The sequence below is a fragment of the Sus scrofa genome, chromosome 12, assembly GCF_054392235.1.
Source record: "Sus scrofa isolate SSC_HxYL_T2T_F1_AM1 chromosome 12, Sscrofa_HxYL_maternal_Yorkshire_Landrace_v2.0, whole genome shotgun sequence".
Classification (NCBI taxonomy): Eukaryota; Metazoa; Chordata; class Mammalia; order Artiodactyla; family Suidae; genus Sus; species Sus scrofa.
This window is the reverse complement of record NC_139394.1, coordinates 37,152,877-37,172,331: the sequence shown is the minus strand read 5'-3', so window position 1 is coordinate 37,172,331 and position 19,455 is coordinate 37,152,877. Positions and strand designations below refer to the sequence as shown.

The window sequence follows — 19,455 nt, the reverse complement described above, 5'->3', positions numbered from 1 at the left end:
GCAAACCTAAATTTCATTATTAGGAGAATGGTTAAAAATGTGGGGCATATACAAACCATTGAATATTGTCTAGAATCTACTAAGAATGAGACCAACCCATATGTTTTTCTTTAAATAGGGCTATCAAAAAGGACTCCCTTTTCTACTTTTGGTTTCTACTCATCTGTTCAAGAATTCTCTCAAACAAAGCCTTCTTTAGGAAGCATCCCCCAACTGTTTCAGAAAGGTTTGCCCACTTATCTGCACTTCTAAAATGCTTTTTGCTTCTATTATCCTTTGGCACTTAGCCTGTATAGACCTGTATTATTAGTTATCCTTTTTTTTTTTTTTCATGCAAATATAACATCCTGGTTTCCTGCTTGGACCAGAGCCCTCTTGGGGCAAAGATATTTACTTCATCCATTTGTTCAACAATGAAGATTCTGTTTTGCTTGAGTTCTTGCTCTAACAGAAACACTGTGCTTGGTGGCTGACTGAATATAACATTAATAAGAAATGATCTGTTTCAGGGCGTTTATTGTTTTAATGGAGGTATAGGGCATATATGCATCTAGGAGACTGTGGAAGAACATACATTTTATAAAAGAAGTTTAGCAAATAAGATGTAGGTGTATTGAAAAGATTTCACATTTAATTAGGATAGAATTGATAAAATACTCTATCATCTCTTATTTTTTTCCTTCTTTATTCATCTCTGTTTCTGGCTACATTAACTTACTTCTTACAATTTCAGAAAGTGATTTGAGGCAGCTTTTAACAATAAATATTGCAAATGTTGATGAGAGGCTTAGAAACCCTAGAGGATGAGGAAACAGTACAAGTAGTCCTGTTTGACCGTAATATGGGAACAGGAATGGAATTTTGGGAAAATGAGGCTACAAAAGTAAGATGCCAGCAGTTTCACTCTTGGGAGTTTATCCTAGAAAAATTAAGGTTGGTTTTCATGCAGGAACTTGTATGTGCATGTTCATAGTGATGTTATTGGTATTAGTCCCAAACTGGAAATTACCCAGATGTCCTTCCATGGATACGTGATTAAACAAACCTGATACATCTATGCAATGAAATACTACTCATCAGTACAAATGAAGAATTCCATTTAGGATATATTCATGAAATAATTACAGAGATGAAAAACAGATTAGTAGTAGCCAAGGGTAGGGATGAGAGGGATGGGTAAGGCTATAAAGGAGTAAACAAGGAAGTTGTATGGTGATGGTATAATTGAGTGTCTCGATTACAATGGTCATTACTTAAGGGCACACCTATGACAGATTACATAGAGCTATACAAGCAAGCCTGCATGCATGTGTGCATATGAATGCACAGACACACATGTGCACGAGTGTATGTATAACTGGTGAAATCTGGATAAACTGGATTATACCAGGTTCTTGGTTCTGATACTGTATAAGAGCTGGGTAAGATGTTAATACTGGGAAGGGGCTGAAGGAAGAGAACATAAAAATTCTTGTACATTTCTTTGCAACCTGCTGTTCTTATGATTATTTTAAATGAATGGTTAAAAGAAATTATTTAATTTTTTTAGAAGGTAAGGTGGAGCTAGAGGAGAACAGTAAATGCCCAGATAAGGATTTAATAGTTAATTGTATTGTATTGTAGTCAATGGGTAATTATTAGATAATTTTGAAGAAGTAATTGACAAGATAAGAGCTATGATTTAGGATAATTATGTAGCAGGTAGGATATAGGATGAACTGGATCAGGAGGAAACAGACAGCAGGGAAGCTAGTTGGGAGGTTGTTGTTCAAGCTATGTTTCTTTTGAATTAAATTTACCCTTTTATCAGGCTATGGGGCTGAGCAAGAGTGGTGTTTATGTGGAAGAAAATAGAAGTCCAGGGAAGTCAATTGCTCTAAGATATTTACTGAGCACTTATTTTGTGATAAACATGGTCTCTGCTTTCAAGCAGCTCATAGAGGGTGGATTAGAAAACAAGTAAGTCATAAAATACATAATATTAATTTCAGGTAGTGCAAAGCTCTGTGAAGAAAATGAAACTGGATTTCAACTAGAGAAGGACTTGGGAGGGAGGTTCTTTTAATAAGGTAGCCCAGGGAGAAATTTGTATAAAAGAGACCTCAATGATCAGAAGGAACCAGCTATGTGAAAGTTTTAGGGAATCATGTTCCAGACAACTTGGAAAACAACCGCAAGTGACTTAGAGGTTTCAAGCCTTGGTACCTGGAAGATAGGAGAAGTAGTAAACAAGAGATGTTAAATTGGCAGCAGGGTTAGGCAGTGGATTTGGGCAGGCTTGTGTAGTGAGAGATCATAAATTAAATTTGGAAGAGGTCGAGCCTAAGGGGTTGGCCAGAGCACCCTGGAGGAGATGGAATGGGAACGTGGTAGGGTAGCAACGTTGAAGGAAGGTGGATAGAGAAGAAGGAACTGTTGGAAAGGGAACTGTTGAAGATGAGTAGTAGGTCGATGGCTATAACAAGGAGGCTATAACAAGGAGGATGGCTATAACAAGGAGCGGGAGCACCAGTGCAGGCAGTGGTCTTTAGTGAAAAAGATGGGAGGGCTCCTGGTTAGGGAAAAAGATTTTTCAAGGTAAAAGGAAAGAGCTTGATAAAGATTTTGGCTGAATGACAGTCTTAAAACAAGTTTTAGACAGTACTTTTCCCTATCTTTAGTGGCAAAAATTGGGATTTGCAAATAACAGGGTCTCAGAACTGTTGACTATTTTTGATGATGGCAATGGTAGCTGCCATAGAGGTCGTGAGGAAGAGAGGTTAACTGAAGATTTGAAATTGGGCTAGAAATAAGATCCATGCAATGAATTGATAATTGACTTCAGGTGAACTTCCTTCTCTGTTTATCTGTTCACTGTTGTCGATTCAGCTGTCCACGTGTAGTATGCATTTGTGTTCACAACAGTAATAACAGTACTTGATATATACTTAGTGCTTACCGTGGGCCAGCCATTATGCTAAATGATGCTTTATCTTATTTGATTCTTACAGTTCTCATTTTGCCAATAAGAATACTGAAGCATGGGCTTATTACATCTTCCAATTCATATAGCTGACAAGTGGCAGATTAGAAACCTGTATACAGATTTGTCTCACTCCAAATACCTGATATACTGCCATTCACCTTAGAATTAGCACAGCTTTCTGTGGAAGCGTCCTGAGGGCTGGGACCTGGTCCATCTCATAAGCTTTGTGCTGTACCCACACAGAATTATACTAAGCTCTTACTAAGAGAAACATGTTAAGACTTGTTTGAGTTTCCTGTGGTTATTGAAACAAATTACCACATGATGTGTAGCTTAAACAAAAGGAATTTGTTCTTTTATAGCTCTGGAAGCCAGAAGCCTGAAATCAAGGTGTCAGTAGGGTTGCACTCCTTCTGGAGGCTCTAAGGGAGAATGTTTTCTTGCCTTTTCTTAGGGCTGCACCTGCAGCATATGGGGGTCGAATCAGAGCTGCAGCTGCTGGCCCATGCCACAGCCACAGCAATGCCAGATCTGAGCTCTGTCTGTGACTACACCCCAGCTCATGGCAACATTGGATACTTAACCCACTAAGCAAGGCCAGGGATCAAACCTGCATCCTCATGGATATTAGTCAGGTTTGTTACTGCTGAGCCATGAGAGGAAACTCCTATTTTCTTGCCCGTTACAGCTTCTGGTGGTTGTTAGCATTCCTGTGCTGCATTGTTCCAACCTCTGCTTCTGTCTTTACACGAAAGCTCTTCTGTTTCTTACAAGGACACTTGTCATTCGATTTAGGGCCCACCTGGATAATCCAGGATGATCTCATCTCAAGATCCTTAATTACATCTGTGATCTTCCAAATAAAGTCATATTCGTAGGTTCTGAGGGTTAGGATATGAACTTGTCTTTTTGGTGGCCATCATTTAACCCAATAAAAGTATGATAGTAAAAATGATGTATTGAGAAGCAACTGCTGAGGAGTTTGTGTTTCTTTTTTCCTCCTTCCAGCCCATAGTCAGGTCAGACACTCTATAAGAACAGTTTGCACTTTGACCTCTCAACATACAAATAGCATTCGTTGGTTGTGGGGGACTAAAGAATATATGAAGTTTTGTTTGAAGGACTGACATTCTAATATTTCTATAGAGTATCATATTTTAAGACTCAGTCTCAGGAAGAGCAAGGGGCATGCAAAGCCTCTGCATTTCTCAGATCATCTGATCTGAACATGGACATATGAACAGACCATGAGGACTAGACTGTGAATTAATCATCATTGTATTATAACCCTCTTGTGCTGTTTCTGGTACATACAAGGCTCTCAGTAAAGATGCTGGGTTGCACTGAAACTGAAAGAAATATTGAAATCTGAGAGCTTCAAGAGTGGTGAGATTTGATTTCCTCTAAAAACAATACTGAAAGCAGTCTGAAGAGATCTAATTTACTTTATCTGCCATAGAAATTCCTGAAAACAATTACCTAAATCGTTTTGCTTCATGTTTAGTGATACTTAAGAGTCAGCCCAGTTTTAGCAGAGAGAACAATTATCTTAAATTTAGACAAACCTGGGCGAAAGTCCTGTCATGCTCCTTATTGGTTATATACTCTTGAGCAAATCTCTTAACCCTTTGAACCCCTTCACCTGTAACATGTAGGTAATTATTTTGCCTATCCATCCATAGGTGCTATGAGGATTAATTTGTTAAAAATACTTCTAGTTCCTTTCAAACAGAAGGTATTAATATTACTGAAATCTGTCCACCTTTAAATAGAGAATAACTGAAAAAACAGATCAGGAGGTGACTCATTAAAATAGGAACCAGTAATCAGAAAAACTTTAAGATTTTGCTGAGAGTGGTGTTGATAATACAGGAGAACAGTAATTTCTTGTGTGGTGTCTTGGGTTGGTGATGATCAAGTCCAGGACTGTATTTCCCATCCTAGATTTAGCAGTGAATTTGTAAATGATATAAATTCTTTACTATAGCTCCCAGGAGCAAGGAAGGTAGGCAATAAATCAAGGGAGGAGCTAGTTATAACTGCAGTAACCCAGGAAGGAGATGAAAAGGGGCTTGGGTATGGAGTGGTAAATATTATCTTGTAGGTTCATGGACCTACACTTTGGAAACACTGCTCTAGTGGGAATCTAAATATTTGACTTCCATGGTGGTTGTATTATTTATTATAGGACTTAGTGGAACCTATTGCTTAGCGTGGGATACCCCTCCCAGAACAAGCTGGGAAAATCTCCAGGATGCCAGCCAGGGCACTGAGGAGAGTTTCCAGGGACTTAGGCCACTGCCACTCCCTCTCTTCCTGGAAAAGAATGCAAAGTGCAGCTTCCATCCCCAGATCCAGGCCATATGCTCCATTAAGCGTTGTAGGCATCTTGCCCAGTTGTTATATTAATGAACCCGATTGTGCTCCTTAATTTCCCTTAGAGGGCCCACTGGGCAGGCCAGCACTGGTTGAACCTTGTGTTTCCCCTCTGGTTGACCCAGGAGCTGTTTGATGGAAGTTCTGCCCATAGTTTTAGTGCTGGCTTAGGAAGCCTTGGCTTTCTTGTCACCGTAATGGGTGTTGCAACTTCTGTTCTCTGTGAATCAGCCAACAACAGCAGAGTAGAATTGATGTGGATTTTGAGGGTGTTATGGGGAGATGACACTGCAGGAAAGAATAACTGATTTAAAGCTATTGCTTTTCCCTTAAAGGCAAGGGGCATGGCAGGGTGGAAAGAAAGGAATAATAAGTAGCAGTTGCCCTAAAAACTCTTATCTTCACATTTTAAATATACCACTGTCCAAATTAGTAGTTTTGGTGTGTGTGCTTCATTGAATCTATTTCCACTGTGTTTGAGTAGGATGTAAATAATTTAGAAATAAAGAATTTTAATAAATCTCTCATTAGGCCTTGGGTAGTTAGGCCTCAGGAGTTCATTCACCTTCTAATTTCCCTTCTTCAGATTCCTGTTGATTTTTTGAGGCTTTTCTTAATCTTAACATCATCTGAGAAAATACCCGTGTGATGGACTAATCAGTCTACCCCCTGCCTTGGGCTGCCTTTTCTAGGAGCCAGCTTTACCTGTTGGGTCCTTGGGAGACACTTAATTTTAATTGACTCAGAGGAGTTCTACTTCGTGTTTGAAAACCACACAGAAATTGGAAGTAAGTTAGAGAGTTCCACTGTTCTCCCACCCTGTTCCTCCAGACAGACAGACAGACAGACAGACAGACACACACACACACAGACACACACACACACACACACACACCCAAACAAATCCAAGAGACTAAATAGCCTTAAGACAGAATCTTGGGTTGGTCCCAGAGTCTAGGCTTGTAATAGGTATTGTGTTTCCAACAGCCTTCTCAGAAGTTAGGTGAATGCTACTCATACAAAATGGAATTGTCTTGCAAACTTTGCCCTGTGAGCAAATCAGTGGGGATGTTCCTCTAAATTGGATTTTCCCCTTTATAAGTGGTTTCCAAGCAATTAAAAATAGTCACGCCAGTGGAGAGAACAGAGCACGCAGGAGCAGATTTCACTGCTCTGAAATGCTTTTGCTTTTGTGAGGGGATGCAATGCTAAATGTTTCTCCTAGTTCTCAACAGTTTCCCTGTCACTGGGTTCCATTTCTCATCTGCCGCCCTCCACATCTTTGTGTTTCACAGCCCATGGAATCTTGGCTTCCGAGAAATAAATGGACCCAAGAGAGTTATATTTTAAGAAACAGAATGATGATCACTCACATTTTAAGTTAATAATAAAATCCGAGTGTAATTGGCCAGATCCTCCCAGCAGGGAGTGTGTGTAACCCATCATCTGGCTAACATGAGAGTTTGGCACTTATGTGGCACAAGAGAGGCCACCCTCACACAGCCAGGGGGGACCTACTTAGGACCCTGTAGCTGAGAGAAGATTAAACATTGGGAAAGTTCTGTGAGCAGAGAGGGCAAACAAGGGCTATGAAGGGGGCAGTAGATTGAAGAGTTTTTTGTAGAATTATGTGAATTGTGGAATACCTCAATAGAGGCATAGCTATCCTGCCTTTGAAAAAAATGCCCTTTCAAATCTCTACCTCTCCAGCTACTGCCCTCCCTCCCTCTTCTCTTTCACAGCCAAGATTTTGAAGAATGTATCCTTCCTGTTCTCACTTCTTTACCTCCCATTTACTCCCTGATCTACTTCTATTCGGTTTTTATCTCCTTTCCTTCACAAACTGCTAGCATCAGGATTACTGACAACCTCCTTGTTGAAAACAAAAAACCAAAACTATAGAAGCTTTTCAGTTTTATTTAACCTTTCACCATCATATGGCACGCTTTCATTTTGGTGACACGACTTACTCTCGTTTTATCTTCTTCCTCTGGAAGGTACTTCTCAGTGGAAGAGGTCTGGCTGTTCTTTGCCACAAGGATCCTTCCACAGCCTCTTTCCTCACTCTACCTACTCTAGGGAACATCAAGCATTTTTGTAGCTATATCTTTCATATGTCAACATTTCTTAAACCTATATTATTTGACCAGTTCTCTTTCCTGAGCTTCAGCCCTCATACATCCTGTTTTCTCCAGCATGTTTCTTTTTGGATGGCATGCCCTAAAGCTAACCTAAATTTAACACCAACCCATCAAGTTTGTTTCTCCTCCTGTCTAACCTCTTTTTGGTAAATGGCATCCTAACGTTCCGAGGTACTCAAGCCAGAAAACTTGCTGTCTCCTTTGTTAGTAGCTTCCTGATTGATCTATTGATCTCCCTGCTTCCAATATTGGACTCTTGTAACAGATTTGATTTTAAAGAATAATTCAGGTTATATCCATCCTTGCTTAAAAGTTTCCAGTGGCTTTCCTTCACATGTAGAATAAAACCCCAACTTTTTACCATGCCCTAGACTGGCCCCTGCCTTTCTCTGTACCTGGTCTCTCCACCACCAGCCCCTTTGTTCACTTTGCTCCACTTTGGCCTTCTTTCATTCACACACCTTAGGGCCTTTTGCTCTTTTGTTGTTTGGAATATTCCAAGATCTTTGTGTTACTGGATCCTTTTTTTTTTTTTTTTTATGGTTGATTCAAATGTAATCTTCATAGATAGGTCTCTGCTGAACATCCTAGTGAATACAACACTCTCCCTGTCTACCTTGATTGCTGTTTTATGTTGTACATTGGAATTTTTACCATCTGAAATGATCTTGTTTATGTTTCCATTGTCATTCTAGACTATAAACTCAATGCAAGCACAGACTTTGCTTTGTTTATCCCTCTATCCCTGTTACCTTGAAGAATATGTGGAACATAGCAGGTTTAAATATTTTAAAAAATGATTTTAAAAAAAGGACAATGTCCTAGATCTTAGGTTCAGCCAGGCTGCTCATGTTCATGTGCAAGCATACATAGTTGCACATTCTACTTCCTCTGCCTATAATGCTTTGCTCTTCCCTCTTTTTCAGCTCAAGTCCTGCTTATCCTTTAGTACTTGACTTTGTCATCTCCTCCAGGAAGCACCCTCTTTGATCTTATGAGTTTCTGGCTAACACTTCCGGTAGATTTTATAGCACCTGATGCATATCCTCATCATAGCGCATTCACAGTTACTATGAAATTGTGACTGTGTCTGTCTCCCCTGTTAGATTAGCTTTTGGCAGAGATGGTATTTTAATTGTATCCACAGCCCATTGGGAATCTATAAAAAGCTGCTTAATGAATTATTCTGTTGAATTTGTTAAATCATAGAATCCTTTGGTAATGTAAATTAGCTGTCTCTCAAGTTATTCCACTTGCCAAGTTTTGATTTTTAGACATTGATGTTTTTAAAACATAGAAGTATGTACAGACTTACAGAAAAGGTTCATGTCATCACAAAAGTTTTTCTATGAGTGACTTTTTTTTTTTTTTTTTTGTCTTTTTGCCATTTCTTGGGCTGCTCCCACAGCATATGGGAGGTTCCCAGGCTAGGGGTCTAATCAGAGCTGTAGCTGCCAGCCTACGTCAGAGCCACAGCAACACGGGATCCGAGCTGCGTCTGCGACCTACACCACAGCTCATGGCAACGCCGGATCATTAACCCACTGAGCAAGGGCAGGGACTGAACCCGCAACCTCATGGTTCCTAGTTGGATTCGTTAACCACTGAGCCACGACAGGAACTCCCTATGAGTGACATTTAAATATATCTACAATTTATTGTCTGTTATATGCCATGAACCTCTGACATAGATTGTCTTATTCATAAATAACTTTTCAAAGTGTATATATTGTTATTCTCATTTTACATATATGGAAACTGAGACTGTTCAAGCGCATATAGCTTACAAAACAAAGCTGGAATTTGAATCCAGGTCTCTGATTTCTACGCCCAAGCTCTTTCTCCTACACCATGCTGCCCCCTATGGGACAAGTTCACATTTCAGACCTGTTTATTAAAAAATCAATAATTATCATTATAAAGATTATAAAATTGGAGCTCTTATAATAAGCAATAGAATCAAGAAAGATCCTTGGAACCCCATTATTTTAATTAGCTAGAAAAATGGCAAGAGCATTATATTGCTTTTGACTAGTGTACTTTCTCTCTGTTTATAAGTATAAAGGTGTTTTGTAGAAGTTTTGTTAACCTAGCCATGTGTTTTTCAGTTAGCATTTGCCTTGGAAACTCAAATTTAATATCCAAAAGTGGAAATGACTTGCTAGGCATTTCCTCCAGTTTGTCTGTAAGTTGTTTCCTGATTGTTATATCCATGATGAGACCAGGCTCAGGATTCTAGTTTATCCAAAGTTATATAGTTCCCACCTCTCACCCCAGGACATTGGTGCTATATGGGTGGGAAGTTAGTCTTGAACTCTTACCCAGGCTGGTACCTACTTCCTGCCTTAGTCCTGTCAATCCCTATTTCCTTGAGGCTGGGCCTGTTCTCTTTATTACTTGGTTTTGGACCTGGAGGTTTTATTTCCTTTTGTGTCTTGGAAGCTTGGAATCTTCCTTAACCCTAAATGGAGGTGATCTGAGGTTCTTGCCTTAGCTTTCTACCCCTCTGCTGTTCTGCTTTTGTTTCCTTTGTGCCTCTAGACTTAGCACTGAGCAGTGTTTCCTACTGCTTGCTGGTACTAATGACTCAGCACTAAAGAACCTCGTCAGTGGAGACAGGACCGAGAATCTGGTGGCTGAAATAGAGACCCTTAGATCTTATTGCTTACCACTCACTGCTTTTCTTCTGTGCATCTCTGGCGATGGGGACGGTGATGGAAGACAGTCTATATGTGATGACGTAGAATTGATCTTCTTTAGGTTCTGCTCATCTGAGGAGTCTATCAGCTTAGTGATGAACAAGCCTGAAACTGGTTGTTTGTATCTTGCATAATGCAGAGCATTCATGATCCACCTCATTTCACGCCAAACTTCATCTATTTGCTTTGGGGATAAAATGGTAAGAGACATTAAGTGATCAAACAAGTATTAAAAAGTCTAAGTCTTGGAGTTCCCGTCGTGGCTCAGTGGTTAATGAATCCGACTAGGAATCATGAGGTTGTGGGTTCAATCCCTGTCCTTGCTCAGTGGGTTAAGGATCCGGCGTTGCCATGAGCTGTGATGTAGGTCGCAGACGCGGCTCGGATCCCACGTTGCTGTGGCTGTGGTGTAGGCCAGTGGCTACAGCTCTGATTAGACCCCTAGCCTGGGAACCTCCATATGCCTGGCTATGGCCATAGAAAAGGCAAAAAGACCAAAAAAAAAAAAAAAAAAAAAAAAAAAAAGTCTAAGTTTCCCTGAGAATCCAAGATGATACATTTCCCCAGATAATACATTTTCCACAGTATTGGCTTTGGGCAAGAGTAAAATAAAAGTACCTCTTCTTTATAATCTCTTGTGACTTGCAAATTTTTACCTCAGAGGCTATTTCATTTAGTGAAATAGTAGGAGACCTGGATTCCAGTTGGGATCCACCACTCCTGGCAAGTCACTGGACCTCTTTGAGTCTTAGTTACCTTACTTGTAAAATGTGGACAAGAATTTCCACTTTTATACCTCACAGGACTGCTGAGGTGATTGGGTGAAATGATAAATTTGAAGGTGCTTTGTAAAACTGCAGGGTACATTTCTCACACACATAAGAAGTGTTATTAATTCTCAGCATGTAATTAAATATTCCTCATGAGGGTATTATATGGGAAAGGCAGATGATTAAGTCTGAATTTCAGAACAAGTGAAAGAAATGTAGTTTTAGTTCTATGTGAACTAGAAAAACAAAGTCTTACTGGAATAAGCAGAGATTCTTGAACCTCTTTTACTAGGGATAACTTTATATATTAAACTTATTCCTTTCTTACATATAAAACAAATGCTTCTAAAATATAAAACAGCTTAAACAGCTTATTCTTCCTAAATAGTTTAAACATCCTTACTTTTCAAGTAGCCCATTTTAGACTATTACCATTTGACTTCTGGGATACCAAAATGATTTTTAAAAAAGTCTTTATTATAAAGTTGTTACATGGAAACCTGCTAATGTAAAAGTCATTCATATTTTTGCGTCTCTCTTTGTAGATGGCAGATATTCTTCCCAATATTAATAGATACTGGCCACAAATTTTTGGGTTATTCTGTCTCTCACCAAGGAAGCTGTTAATGACAGATTTTTTTTTTCATGGGACCCTGGGGCGCTTGCGATAGGCTTTGCAGCTAATTTCATTGGGTGCCTTGAGCAAGTCATTAACTTCTTCTGATCCATTTATTCAACTGTAAAAGTAAGAGGTTGGACTAGATGATGTCTAAAATTCCTTCCAGCTCTGACATTTTATGCTTTATTTTTGAAGAACATTTGGAGAGCTGACGTTGCTCAGTTTCTAGGTAGGTGTACATTTTGTGAATACCTCAAGGTTAAGCTCTCTCTGATTATAAAAGTTTTAAAGATAAGGGATTATCCAGTGTTCTTTTTTAATTTTCAAAATTCCTTCTTGGGGCTTTAGCCTATACTTTAAAAAATACTCTTTAAAGAATATCCACAAACCTGGTGCTACCAACAAAGAGAGAGTCTGAAACGGTGATGTCTTCCTGTTCTGACAGGCAAGCTTAGCGATTTAGTGAATGGCCCTGTGTGGTCGGTAGCCATTTTCGCCTGCTTTCTCCTAGTGTTCTGTCCTGGAATGACAGAACTGGGCAGAGCATTGGTAATGAAAGCATGAAACTGAGGTTCAGGCTTTGGTAGGCAGTGAGTTGGGCTGAAGGTTCAGCAGTGGCAGGCCCATGAGGAGACTCTGAGCATTGTAAAGGGAGAAAGCTAAAGCTTAGAGGGTAAAGCTCAAGTGGGAATCCCAGAAAAGACATGGACCGAATGGGATTGTTGCTTCCTCAGCTAGTTTTTATTGATCCTACCTCATGCAGTATACTCTTGTCTCAAAGTTTAAAGGCACTGCATGACTCTGGACAGATTTTAGAGGTCCAGCTAGGACAGGGACTGTGCTTTTGTTCCATTTACTCTTGGCTGTGCAAAGAATAGGTACTCCATAAACGATTTTTCAGTGAAGGAGGGGATGGATGAATGGTTACCCAATTCTTTAGATCTCTGCCCCCGAACAGGGTCGTTATGAGAATTAAACAAGATGATGTAGATCAGTGCATTGTGAGAAGTTTTCAGTTGCTACAGTGACAACTATGGTTATTGCAATGGATGGAATGTGGCCTCCTAAAAGGTATGTACACATCCTAATCCCTGGAATTTGTAAGTATTGCCTTATATGATAAAGGAGTAAATATTATCTAGTATGGCAAAAGATGTGATTAAGTTAAGGATCTTGACAGGAGGAGTTTCTCCTGAATTATCTGGGTGGGCCCTAATTCCAATGAGAGATGTCCTCAAAAAGACATTCTTATGAGGGTGTGGCAGAGGGAGATGTGGCACACAGAAGAGAGGAAGGTAGTGTGACCACAGAAGCAGAGATTGAAGCGAGGTGGCCCCAAGTCCAGGAATGCCCGCACCCACCAGATGCTGAACCAGATCTTCCCCTAGGGTCTCCAGAGGGAGTATGGCCCTGCCAACACCTCGATTTAAGGTTTCTGGCCTCCAGAACTGTGAGAAAATAAATTTTTGTTGTTCAGTCTTATGAACATCCAGAGGGTGGATAGTGATATTTGATGTAGAAATTTTAAAAACTATGTATAGAAAAGATATTTCTTATTTTTTTTCTCAGTGGTGAAATGAAGAGGAAGAAAAAAACAAAAACAGGTACAGGGTAGCCTATGGACTGAGTTTAATGGACTTAGCTAAGTAGCTCTAAAAGAAGTACAATTTTCACCCATTTTACCTTATACTGTTGATCTAAAAATAACTGACAACATAATCCCCTGATTTGAAGGTCCAAAATCAGCTTCTAAAGACTTGCTGACACTTTTTTCTTTTTCTTAAAAGAAAGACCACTAGCTCTGTTGGTTAAAAGTTCTGCATCCATTTCTGACCCTGTCCTTTAAAAATTTCAGTTTTCATCCCATAAATTATACCCTTTTCTCTGTACTCAGGCAAGATACTATTTTTATTAAATTGTAAAGATGATTGGTTTTCTCACAGTACAGTTACAAGGTACTTGAGGGGATGATAGATTGGCTATATTTAATGAGCTGTGTTTCTATTATAGCTTAGGAGCATTTGAAGCATTACAGCATATAAATTATAGCCTAATTGCCCTTTAGGCTTTAGCAGCTCAAAATATGCCAAGCGCCAAGTCTCTGCACTTTGACATTTCTGCTGTGGATGTTGTCTGTAAAGGCTGGATACCTTATCTGTGATTTTCTACACCTCCCCTGGCCCAGCTCTCCCACTTTCTGGCTGCACTCCTTGGCTTCTTTTCCTCACTGTATTTACATAGACTCCCTTGCTCTTTACAATGTTTGATTTGTGTAGTGCCTTCAACACTGTCTTAGATCTGGAATCATACAAATGCCCTCACAGCTGGCAGTTGCCTCTGTAGATTATGGTGTGTGGTGGGCTGAGCTGTGAATGCCAATGGGTGAATGGCTGCAGCTGGTTTTCATTCTGAGCAGGAAAGATTGAGAAGCCCAACATAGATAAGGGGGGGAGATGATATTGCGTTATCTCTGGTCAGTGAAGTTTTCCATGTTGGACAGAGCAAGGCAGTCCACTGAAGGCTATGGGTGCAAGGAGATGGTTTGGTTTTACACTGGCCAAGAAGTACTTTTTTTTTTTTTTTGAGTCCTTTGGGGATTGGCTTTTATCCAAGTCTACATTTACCTGGCTGGCTGGCTGGCTGGCTGGAGAGTATGTAGAGAGGGCTCTCAAGTTACCTGCTTTGGGAGACCAGAGCAGGCTAGAACTTTAAGGAATTCCTGGCCTGGCCCGCCTTTATCCATCGCACTTAACAGCGTGATGAAAGGGAAGGAGAAAACGGCAGTGGAGCCCTAGGCTGGGTGAAAAAGAAAGGAGCGAAGATAGTCGCCTGGAAGTCAGAACTGGAGTCAGGGCCTCTTGGAGAAGTGTGAGGCTGGGACAGACTGAAGAAAGTCTGCTTTTTCTGTGGGATCAACATAGTGGATTCAAGGGAGTCTGAAGTAAAATAAAGTAGAAATAGAACCTAAGGTATGGTTAGAGAAGTACTTCTCTAAAAATATTTATGGTTGTTAAAGAAATCTGGAAATGTTAGCGCTGATTAGGTGCTTAAGAAGTCATCTTGTTCAATTCTTTCATTTTATATGTAAGGAAATGGAGGCCTCTGGATCAAATGAACTGTCCAGTACCCCAGGGTTTATCAGTAGAAGACGCAGGACTAAAAATGTATGCCAATTGACTTCTGGTCATTAATATTCATACTTTGCTCCACCATTCCTTAACACTAGGTTCCGAAGACAAGCCAGTCTTTCATACTCTCCTCCTGCTTCATTCTTCCTTTTCTCATCCCTTTCCCCTATTGATATTCCATTTTTACTGGAAATAAAATAATGATATGAATATATAAAAATTTTAAATGCTAAACTTTAAGGTCAAGAAAGCAAGTACGTTCTTGAAAGTTTCATTTTTTTAGTCTGAGGTCACATACGATATCTATTTTATGGGATGAGAGAAGTAGGATAGGATTTGTCTGCTCATACTTTGCAAGCATATTACAATATCTTCTTCCTGAGTCCTTAATAAACCTCCACTCTTACATGGTTTTTTTTTTTTTTTTTGTCTTTTTAGGGCTGCACCCGCCGGCATATGGAGGTTCCCAGGCTAGGGGTCTAATAGGAGCTGTAGCCACTGGCCTACGCCAGAGCCACAGCAGTGCGGCATCCGAACCACGTCTGCGACCTACACCATAGCTCACGGCAACGCCGGATCCTTAACCTACTGAGCAAGGCCAGGGATTGAACCCGCAACCTCATCATTCCTAGTTGGATTCGTTAACCACTGAGCCACGACGGGAACTCCAATCTTGCATGTTTTGAAGCATTTTCTCTTCTTCTTAATGAATGAATGAATAAATGAATGTATAATTTTTTGTGTACTAATTGTGTGCAGGCATTTTACTGAATGTTTTACTCTCATTACCTTGTCGAATTCTCTCCGTAACACTGGGAACTAGTACTGTTATTATCATCCTTATTTGACAGATGAAGAGGTTGAGATTTGGTGAAATTTACTTGACCAAAGTTCACAGCATTTCCTCATCTTTGGTCCTCACTACTTCTTGCCTGGATGGTTGTAATAACTTCCTGTCTATTTTCCCTGTCTTTAAGTCTTCTCCTTAAATTCAGGAATGATATGCAAATTATTTAGTGGCCAATGAGAAGGAGTTCTCACTATAAACAACCAGTGTGGCCATACCAATGCGAATGGGAGGCCTATTCTCCCCTGCTTGAATCTATCCTAAACATCTGTGAGATCCTATAACCGACTTTTTCCAAGACTTTGGCCAGGTCTACATTGCCTGCAGAATTGAGTGCAAATTTGATCTGATTCCATTGCTACTTTCATTCTTACCTAACTTCTCACTACTGTCTTTTACTCAATTTATGCTGCAACCAATCTTGACTATTCAGCATTCCCCTAATAGGATTTTTCTGCTCTCTGTCTTACATGTTTACACTTGTTCTTTGACTGCCCCTTAGTCTATTTCTCCTCACTGTAGACTAGTCTATCCCTCCAGGCTTAGCTCTGTATCAGTTATATCCTCTATGGCAACTTTTCTTATATCCGCAATTGTAAGTAAATTTTACTTCTTTGTGTTGATACAGATTTTTTTTTTTAATTTCTTTTTTTGGTACCTAGGTCATTCTGCAAATAGCATTTGTACACATTTCTTGTCTATGCTAATGGATTTTAAACTCTTTAAGGTCAGGGACCATGTGTAGTTCAACTTTTATCTCTGTTACAGTGCTTGACATCTGGGTGTCCAACAAATATTTATCAAATGGGTCTGAATATATGTCAGTGATATTTATGTTCAGGCTATTTCTATATATTAGTTCCCCCTTATCTGTGGTTTTACCTTCTGAGGTTTCTGTAGCCATCAGTTAGCTGAGGTCAGAAAATATTAAATGGAAAATTCCAGAAATAAACAATTCATAAGTTTTAAGTTCCCCTCATTTTGAATAGTGTGATGAAATTTGTCATCCTGCCCCATGCTGTCCAGGATGTGAACCATCCCTTTGTCCAGCGAATCCCAACCCTCAGTCACTTGGGAGCCCTCTTGGTTATCAGATCAGCTGTTGTGGTATCGCAGTGCTTATATTCAGGTAACTCTTATTTTACTTAAATGGCCCAAAGCACAAGAAGAGCAATGCTGGCAATTTAGTTATGTCAAAGAGAAGCCACAAAGTGCTTCCTTTAAGTGAAAAAGTAAAAGTTCTCAATAAGAAAAGAAAAAAAAAATCATAGGCTGAGTTTGCTAAGATCTATATAAGAATGAATCTTTATACTGTGAAATTGTGAAGAAAGAAAAAGAAGCTCCTGGTATTTTAGCTATTGCAACTCAAATCACAAAAGCTATTGCCACAGTGCATGATAAATGCTTAGTTAAGATGGAAAGGACATTAAGTTTGTACAGTAAGATATTTTGAGAGAGAGAACATTCACATACTTTTTATTACAGTAGATCATTATGATTGTTCTATTTTATTGTTGTTGATCTCTTACTGTGCCTAATTTATAAATTAAACCTTATCATAGGTATGTGAGTATAGGAAACACATAGTAAATACATTGTCAGGTATTATCTGTGGTTTCAGGCATTCACTGGGGGTCGTGGAATATATCCCCTATGGATGAGAGAGAACTGATGTATATTCATTTTGTGAATTGGGTTACTGTAGTCATGAAGATCACAAGATTTGTCTAAGAATTTAGGGGCAACTTTAGACCAGATCCAAATTCTCTTGATGATAGTCAGTACCCCTGTCTCAAGACCTTGAAATTGCACTGTAAGGCTTTTCCAGAAAAGACCATGGACAGGGAAAACATTTTTTAATGTCTGTAGTTATACATTAAAGTGTCAGTTCTGCCAGAAAGCAGTCAAAAGAATGAGGAATCTTAGGTCCAGCTGGATTTGGGGTAATATAAACTGATAGGTCATTCTGTTTTCTTTTTCTCTGGGATACTGAATTAATACAATTTTTCTTTCTGTTGCAATTATCAATAGGCCAGTGGGTAAGAATAACATTCTAATCACTGCTTCTTCTGGCAGTGATTTTTCTCTCCAGTGTGGGAAACTACTGCTACCCACCACAATGGCTGATGCAGCTTTTATTAAAACAGTGACTTATTTCTAGCTTTTTCTTAAGTCTTGAGCTCCACATTTTAACCAAATCAAGAGGCAGTTACACACTGTGGTCTTTAAATATGTCCACATTACTGTTCTTTCTCATACTTGGTTCTTATCGCCTTCACCCTGCCCCTTCTTTCTCCTTTATTACCTCAGAAGAAACAAACTGTTACCTGAATGAAATCTAAAACTTGCTGGTGTCTTTGTTTGGCAGCTGCAACCTCGCTGTCTGAGATTGCTTCCCTCAGGGACTGTTGGGTATTCAGAGAATCCAGCTCCATGACAGCAGAAAGGCGGCAATATAGACTAATAAATTTCTCCCTGTAGCTGCAAAAATGAACTGGAAAATGGACAAGCAAAATAAAACATGTTAAGATCTGGTATCAAAATAGAGAAATTCATACCTCAGAGAAAACAAGTTGAATGAAAACGTGATTTATTAATCCTATCAGTGGAAAATATTAGGCCATAAATAAATTATAAATGTTCTTTTAAGAGGCCAGTTGTCTGGCTTTAGTCAGACAGTATTCCCTTTTAAGGTTTACCACATTCTGGTAAGGTATAGGGAAGTGGGGTTGGCTAAAGCTGCAGTTTATGTTCAGCCCCTAAAGTTGGACTATTATATATATGTAAACAATATATATGATATACGTATATTATATACATGCATATAATATAGATACTACTGGGAAAATAAGTTTGCTTATCACTTTAAAGAAAAAAAAAAGCCAAATAGCAATTTGAAACCTTTTGATTGCCATGTCTGACTTCCAGGATGTATCTTGCATGTTTCTTTCCAGGGCCAGAAGTCCCAGAAGATGCATGGCATGCTTTTCTCAGGGTGTATTTTGTCTTTTTTTTTTTTTTTTTTTTTTTTGCTCTTTAGGGCTGCGCCTGCAGTGTATGGAGCTTCCCAGGCTAGGGGTCGAATCAGAGCCACAGCTGCCGGCCTATGCCACGGCCACAGGAATGCAGGATCTGAGCCGTGTGACCTACACCACAGCTCACGGCAATGCCAGATCCTTAACCCACTGAGGGAGGCCAGGGATCAAGCCTGCAACCTCATGGTTCCTAGTTGGATTTGTTTCCACTGCACCAGGAGGGGAACTCCTGTATTTTGTCTTTTGTCTGGCTGGAAACCTTCCTTAAGGACCTAGTATGATGAATTTTGATTCGTTCCTGCCTCTACCCTCCTCAGCTCCTCTGGAAGGATGATGGAACAGGTCATTTTTGTCTTCAGCACACTTGACCTTCCTTTCTTAAAAGATAATGAACCAGAGGCCAGAGGAAACAGTCTAACCTTCGTCTCCATCATGGAGGAGGGAGAGAGGCGTGTGGGACTCGGCCTGGTGTAGGCAATCTTAGGTGGTCATATTTTTCATACTTCTTTAACTGGCTCTGATCATCTACCATGACTTCAGATTCCAGTTAGATGAGGAAAGCATCCTAATTCAGACAAGTGTCATACTAGTCTCTTCCTGGCCATTGCTGAATTTGGAGACTCACTCTCCTAGAACCTCACGTACTCTCTGTACCTCTGACTTGCACCCAGTGTGTTTCATGCTCTGGAAGTAGGGCCGTTGTAACTCAGCAAATCTATGGAAACATTTTTATTCTTCCTTCTCTAGTGAGGAAGAACATCTAATTACAGCCCTTGGGCCTTTTTGGTGTTGATTTCTGAGACCCAGACATGGCCATTTAGGGAAGCTAAAACCACACCACCTCAAAATGGGCATCTGGTCATCTCTGCACCTCA

At 39.8% G+C, this 19,455-nt stretch overlaps 1 protein-coding gene across 2 annotated transcripts in view; it reads right to left on the bottom strand.

Annotated features, from left to right (window-relative positions):
* Positions 1–19,455, bottom strand: part of ANKFN1 (ankyrin repeat and fibronectin type III domain containing 1) — a 343,361-nt gene that overhangs the window by 10,057 nt on the left and 313,849 nt on the right. For both annotated transcript variants that reach the window (XM_021067257.2, XM_084983129.1), the window contains exons 18-19: positions 17,873–18,039; positions 10,152–10,365 (exon numbers count right to left, since the gene is read on the bottom strand). In XM_021067257.2, the coding sequence (XP_020922916.2) occupies positions 10,152–10,365; positions 17,873–18,039 (381 nt within the window). The remainder of the gene's footprint in view (positions 1–10,151; positions 10,366–17,872; positions 18,040–19,455) is intronic.